The sequence below is a fragment of the Rhopalosiphum maidis genome, chromosome 3 (genome assembly GCF_003676215.2).
Source record: "Rhopalosiphum maidis isolate BTI-1 chromosome 3, ASM367621v3, whole genome shotgun sequence".
Taxonomy (NCBI): Eukaryota; Metazoa; Arthropoda; class Insecta; order Hemiptera; family Aphididae; genus Rhopalosiphum; species Rhopalosiphum maidis.
This window is the reverse complement of record NC_040879.1, coordinates 52,473,758-52,481,630: the sequence shown is the minus strand read 5'-3', so window position 1 is coordinate 52,481,630 and position 7,873 is coordinate 52,473,758. Positions and strand designations below refer to the sequence as shown.

General features: G+C 28.1%; 1 protein-coding gene across 1 annotated transcript; it reads right to left on the bottom strand.

Annotated features, from left to right (window-relative positions):
- Nucleotides 1–1,235: 1,235 nt before the first annotated feature.
- Nucleotides 1,236–7,611, bottom strand: LOC113557947. Its single transcript, XM_026963485.1, has 8 exons — nucleotides 7,579–7,611; nucleotides 6,876–6,989; nucleotides 5,702–5,920; nucleotides 4,543–4,995; nucleotides 4,362–4,460; nucleotides 2,131–2,321; nucleotides 1,528–1,825; nucleotides 1,236–1,451 (listed from the first exon to the last, which is right to left on the bottom strand). Exons 1-8 carry the CDS (start codon nucleotides 7,609–7,611, stop codon nucleotides 1,236–1,238), a joined length of 1,623 nt encoding a protein of 540 aa, XP_026819286.1.
- Between the last annotated feature and the right edge of the window lie 262 nt (nucleotides 7,612–7,873).

Below are 7,873 nucleotides of genomic sequence, written 5' to 3'. Positions count from 1 at the left end.
ATAGTAATCTACTCAATGACGACGTACACTTAATATCAACTCTATAGCAGAACGGTAACCATTTGCCTACCTTTTTATATTTAATAATATTCACATCTTTCCCAAATCAATAAATGATATTCATTATAAAAGCTCATAAAATAATGAAAGTATAAAAATCAACTCTCTTTTACACGTTTCGAAGTAAGTAATAAATATATTGGCGAAACCTTAAAAATAATTTGAAATTGAAAGTTACCATTAATTGGCATCAGATCAATTTAAATATGCAATTATACTATTAATGTAAGCAATTTGAATAAATAAAATAAAATATTGTAATAACTGCGTAAAATTGTATGTTCAAAAAAATATATATTTATTAAAAATATATTACAAAACATTTAGACGTTTAGACCAACTTATAATAATAAATAATAATCATACCCAAATAATTAAACGTAAATATATAAATATAATATATGCAAAATGATTCTTATAACAATAAGCACTAGTCATTTCAAAAAGCATATCCGATGTATTTAATTTTTTTTGTATCATTATCGTAATATCGAGGACGAAATATGTGTTTATACAACGAGAGGATAACCACTTATATTCCTATTGTAGTCCTCAGTCATTTCTGAATCTGTTATCTTTTAATTTGCGTTTTACACTTTGATTACATGAAACATTGATATAAAATAACTATTTGATACTTGAATACATTAAAATAATACTTAACATGGTTATAGATGATAGTGCGGTAGATTCAAGGTGGGCAAAGAACACATCTCCCTCCCACTATGACAGTTGACAGTTATATTATATTTGTAATAATGCCTAACATAAAATATTTTGTTTACAAAATCGTATGATATATATAATCGTAAAATAATATGAAAAATTTTGCCCCCCCCCAAAAAAAAGAAAATTTTAGATCACCACTGCAGGTTATAGATGATTAATCTATGCGTGTATACAATGATATTATATAAAAATAGGTCGTGCTATGTATAGCGATGGTTAGCAATTTAAAATCGACTTTGAATATATTTTTTCATCATAAATGACAATTAGGTTCGAAGAACAAAATACAAATAATTGGACTAGAACGTTTTGATTGTTTACTTATTACATTAAGCGTCGAAGAAAACGCAAAGAAGTTTTAAACACAATAAAATCCATTTAAAATATATAGTAGTCTATGTTTGAAATAGTCATACAGAGTGTATTTGAAATGAATTTTAGCGTATTTATTTTAATAGTTCTTTGCGTTTTCTTTGAAGCTCCGCAATAGTGTTCTCTCTAATCACTATATCGCGTTTTTCGACGTTAATTTGTTTTTTCAATTTATTTATTTGTTCTTCAAACTCCATCAACACTCGTGTATACATTCGTTCCTTATCCAATATTTCATTTCTTATTTTGAATAATTGTTCGACCAATTGATTATTCTTTTTCTCTGTTGCCTATTAAAAAAAAAAATTGAATATTATAGAAATTACAACGATACAAGTGTCAAACCTAAGCTTTAAAATAAATCACTTTTAATTTTTGTTGAGACATATCTATCTCGTTTGAGAGAACTTCCAAAAATGATTGTGTCGATTCATCAACAGAACTTTCAACCGCACACAAACTGTCTTTAAAAGTCTTTTCTTTGTTATAAGCATCGACAATTTCTTGGGCCAAATGCCATTCCCAATGTGCGTCTTTGTACTTCATCATGTTTGCCATAATAGAAGCTCCTAAATCTTCGAACATTTCATCCAATATTTTACAATATTTCCTAGAGATATTGTTCAATATCTTTTTCTTTTGTTGTACTAATACTGAAAAATATCTAAAAAAAAAAAAAAATTACAATGATTAAAGTTTTTTAATTTAAATAAGTGTAGGTGTATGGTTAATTTATTGTTCTCGAGTAAATTTTATACAAAATTCAGATTAATTACACGAATATTATCTATCCCTTTATTAGCCATTACAGTATTTGGGTACCTAACCTTTGGGTATTATAAATTAAAAAAGATTTAATTCATTAGTGATAATGTTATCGTACGCTAAGGATTTTTATCACGTTTTTAACAACTACACATATATTTAAACATTTTTTGTATACAAAATAAACGTAAATTGTATGCTTACTTTGGTAAGAAATATTGGGGATATTGATATGACAGTATATTTATATACTTAGTTCCAGGTCGTTGTTGATGTAATTCATTCCAAAGAGTGGAAGATATAAAACTATAACAACATTTTGTTGGTAATAAATCGATGGGCGAAATCGTTGAGACTTGCATCGCGGTTTCCAGATTATCAGTCCGTTTTTCTATCTAAAACGCAATTTTGAAATTGTGTTTATTTATTTGATTTTAAACCGAACTATGAGCTTAAATCAATGAAGGATAAGTGGGTTTAGCTGAGTCTATAGTTAACTCTTTAGAATAAAAAAAATAGTTTTTAAAACTACAAAAAAAAAAAAAAATTAATAATAGAAAATATAGGTATTATAATATATTTAATTAACTTATATTGCCATATAATGATGAAGTAATACAATTTTTGATGAAAAAATATTAGGTCTCTATCTAGTAACATATTGTTATTATAATAATATAATTTTTTACACGATTCTGGTTTTTTTCTTTAAACGAAAATGTGTTTTGACCAAAACATTGTGTTTAAAAAATAATAAAATTTAAGATGTTCTTATGAGACAAATTATTTTGAAAATGTGAACAGTTATGTTTTATTTATAGTTGTTGTAATATTATAAATAACTATATTATTATTATTATTATTATTACATCAATGATTTAAAATATTTAGAGAAAAAATATAACTAAAATAAAATATCTATGTATTATTTCCTATAATTGAGTACAACTTTTAATATTTAATATTATGTATATATATATAATATTATGTAAGCTCATATTATAAATAACATAAGTATAATAGGTTTTTATAGTATAGGACTATAGGACATAGGTAATAATTAGGGCTAGGATTTTATAGCATTTTCATTTTCTTTCACAGTACTCCAGGACATTACTAATAAAAAACAAAATTCGATTCATCACAGAGTTCAGATATACAATTTTGTTTTTGCTCTTTTTGCTTTTTCTTATAATATTTGTAAATAAATGCTTTTTTGGTACTTTTGTGTCAGTTTATTAGCTTTTTATTTAGTTTTTGTTAATTATACGCATATTCGACATTTTTAGAACATTTACGTATATATTTATTATAAATTAATAAAACAGTTTTTAATTTACTTTTTTCATTATTTATTAAATTGTATTTAGTTATTCTAAGAATTAATTTTTTTGAACATATAAAAATGTGTTTAATAAATTATTTTTTGATATTGAAAATGTTTTTCAGCTAAACTTTTACATTTTCAAGTATTTTTTGGTACCATATTTTTCTGGTTAAAATGCGTTTTTTTGTAGCATTATTGGCAATTTTTTAATGCTTTTAATGGAGGTTTTTAGTGCATCATTTTCCTAGCCCTAGTAATAACTATGTACTATTTTAATTGTGTTTAATAGGAATCTAAAACTAGCTAATATACTGATAGTAATGAGTAAATATAAAAAATTTCTTTAAGTTTTGAAACAAATCTGTTAGTCACGATTAGACTGTTTAAAGTTTAAATCTCTACCCTAAGTACCTCCCTAGTGACCTACTTACGAGAGAAAAATGGTTCAAATTGCACATGCTTTACAAATTAACAATAACTCTTAATATTACATAATATATGATATATCATTCTTTTGGGAGAGTTGTAATTGTTAATAGTTTTGCGCGAGAAAGATCACAAAAACGTATCTACAACTTCACATAAGAATGTTGTGAACAATTTAATTTATACATTTTTTTTTATATCTATACATTTGTGTTTATTTTAAAATGACTCTTTCGTAGGCTCTATCATAGATAATCCAGTCAGCAATCAGCTATATCTTGAATTGCGCAAAAATGTAATGTCTTAAGTAAAGTATTTCTGTTTTATTTTTAAGATGTTATTGAAAAATCACGTGTAAAATAATATAGCAAACAATAATTATGTGAACTACTTTTAAATTGCCTAGTCTTAAAATTGAATTTTATATTTGCATAAGAAACTAAACTTAATTATATCATTTTAATGTCTTATTGCCCTGTATCAAACTTAAAATAGCAGTGATCACCATCCAAAATATATAGGCACCTATATTACACACATATATATATATATGTATATTATATGTCAAGTCTACTCGAGTTTACTTTTTTAGACTTTCGTTGTAACCCACTTGCTTTATTTAAATCTGACAAAAATATACTAATATATTGTAGGTATTTAAGACGCAAATACATAATCTTACTTGACAAATCACAGATTTGATTTGCTTTTTCAAAATGGAAAGCAAGTTGATTTTGTTAAATATTTGGAGATCGCTCACGCCGATAGCTTTCAAGTCAACCTATATATAATTAGTTACACTTTTAAACATCGTACGGTTGTTGGTTTTTACTATCGTGTTAACAATAATTATAATTTCTTACCACAAGATATTCGAGTAACTTATTGATAAACGGATGGGAACATTTTCTGATTACACACGTATCCGCTTCAGCCACCATTTCTTGTTGGACGTCTTCATACAGCGTTTTGTAGAAATCGTAAAATTCGTTTCTTAGACATATCGATTTCCTGCTTCTCAAAACTTTCCACACTTGCTTGGCGTCCGTCTCCTCACACATCGATTCTTGCTGGGCATCCGATTGTAGTTGTTCCACGCGCAAGTTATACGGCACTGGTGTAGGTATCGGCTTGCCTTTGCAATCTAACCATTGTGTGTCCTTACTATCGCCCATTGAAATAGCTACGTAACCAAATATGCCACCGCCATTCGGTAAAGTGCGGATGGCTACGTAGGTTCGATTATCGGCAGACATCAAATTGTCAAATTCGGCAACGTCCATTTCCCGGTTTTCGGGTTCCTGGACATCTTCAATCTACGTAAAACATTGACACCGTAATCTCTTATTAATTCCATTATCATTATTCATTATACACAACTATAATACAGTAGTAGGTAAGCAGGTAATATTATATTGGATAGGTAGATGTATTTCCAGTGTATTGCACCGTAGCTGTATTCACTTTTAATTTCAATAAAAATATCCGATAAATGTAACAAGCTAGCGGCCTATATCCATCAGTGGAGGATCCAAGAGGAGCTGCACAGAGGCATCCCCTCCACGTCAATAGACTGCAGGACAATTTTGAATTAGTCTTTTTTTATTTATACGTATATATATATGATTTTAAAAGCTAAATAAATGCCTATTTAAGAAACGACAGTTAGTGTTGAAACTTTATTCATTTTTTTATGTTAATTTAATACATAATTTATAATTAATTTACTGAAAATATAAATAATGTGCCCCACTTAAAATTTTTTCTTGATTTGACGCTGTAATATGTATATATATGTATTGATAATTGGGTAGTAAATAGGATGTGAGGCGCTTTTCGCATGTATAATACGTATGTAAAAAATATATTATTATACTATAATATATTGTGTTTAAAAATCGAAACCATAAAAATGATAAGTCTCGTGAAAAATGTAGGTCCACTCATATAATATGTTTACGCCTCTATATCATTGTGTCCACAATATATCATAGAAGTATATAGTTTTATACTACACTATACTTCATCGTCATCTCCGTCTTCCAAGGTCGCGTTTTGATTCAACGCAGTCTTCAACCACTCGACGAGCTCGGCGTAAGACCGACAGGACGGCCTTTCATTGAATGGAGTCCGCAGTTTGTTATTCTCGATGTCCATCAGCATTTGGCTTAGCGCCATATTCCGGATACGAGCCTCGTCTAAGTCGTCGTGGAGATTTTCGAGGATCATAAATAACCATTCCTACGTGTAGGTAATGCATTTTGTAAATTAGTGATACTGTGTTATTGTGTCTATAATTATAACATTATATACACTCTATTTGATTGTTTTGAATAGTTTATTTTAAAGAATATTATGTAGCAATAACTATAATAAGGTAGTTCAGTAACTATTTATTCTCGTATTTACCCAGTGGTGTAGCTGAGGGGGACTATTGGTGTATGCCCCTTTTAGAATTTTTTTATTGGTGAAGTTATAATCACAGTCATAGCCGCAAATAGCGTTTGAGATTTGGGGGGGGGTTGAAGCCCTAGCTACTGAATGAAGCATTTATGCAAGTAATCAACACCTAACAAATGTTCTAATACAACATATAGATATACGTATAATGTATATATGGTATACCTATATAGGTATATATACCTAACAGGTATACCTGTTGTTATAGTATAGCGTATACTTTATAGCCCGTATAGGCGTATAAAATATGACGTATAAATGTATAATAGCCAAATAGTATATATCAATATGAGCTACAAACCTGCAACCATAGACTCCGTAATAAGAATGGTTAATATTCTTAGTTCTTGGTAGGTATTATGGTTTATGACTACAAGTCTACAATGTACAATAATAATAAAAGTAATACCACGACAAATAAAATTTGTGCATTTACGAATTACATAATCTTAAAACGAATTTTGCATCATTCACTATAGTACTACTGATAAAGCTTAAAAAAATGTATAAAATGTTTGGGGGGCTTAGCCCCTAACGCCCCCCCCCTTTTGCGCCTATGAATTCACAATTATAACCTTTATAGACAATAAAAAAATATAGTATTTATAAAATACCTCCCTCCCTAGATTGAGCTCCAGCTATGCTGCTGTATTTACCCTATAATACCTAGTTAAACTTATAACCAGTTCGATTTCAAATACGGTATTTTTATTATCAGAAAAATAATTCGATCTACCTGTATAATTATTTTTTCCTCCGATTCCCCAATTCTGTTAAAAGCTTCCTCGAGGTGTGTTATGTACACCAGAAGATCTTGAGAAAGAATATTGAACTTTTCATCATCTACAAACTGACATATTTAAAAAATTTTATTATATAAACAAATCACGAGATTAAAAATTTCAATTATTTTTATTTAAATTTATCGTTATCTAAAATTGTAGCTATGGTAACAAACTTACAATCAAGTCAAAATTCTATATTTAGCCATGTAAAGCCTACAATTTGTCCTACAATGACTTTTTTCACCAACTACTGATAAATTCTTCAAATTTTATAATAAATTATAATGAATAATACAGGTACAATAGCTAATATGTCGATATAGAATGCTATAACTTTGAGTAGATAAGTAGATGTTGATAAGTAGTAAATACCTATCTCCTTAATAGTTATTTCTTATATATATATATATATCTATATAAAAGAAAAACAGGCCTTTTTTATGTTCCAATTTTGTGACGACACTATTTAACATTTATCAATTTTTTTTCACAGTGATGTTCCAAATACTCTTCCGAGCGACACCACGGCGCCCGATATTTTTGTCTAATGGGGAGGGAAGTTGTATTTAAAGATTACGGGTTTTTAGCGTGTCATTTAATTAAATAAACGATTTTTCCACGAAGTAGTTCTAAATACTCCTACGAGTAAATTACTCTCATTATTTTCAATTTCGTCTTATTTGCCATTCCAGTTATAAATATCATAAATTAAGTTAAATTATCAAAAATAGTACTTATATATTATCGTATGACTGGGCTTTGAATAGTTTAATTAAAATAAAAAACCAATTTATTACGAATCGACTATTTAACACACGAGCGAAGTCGTGTTATTCAGCTAGTAACTTGTATATAATATATGAGGTGGATACGATTTTCTAAACTCTCGTATAAGATATAAAAAAAAAACCATATGTTACATAATTTTTCAATGATTTTGTCCTGTAAT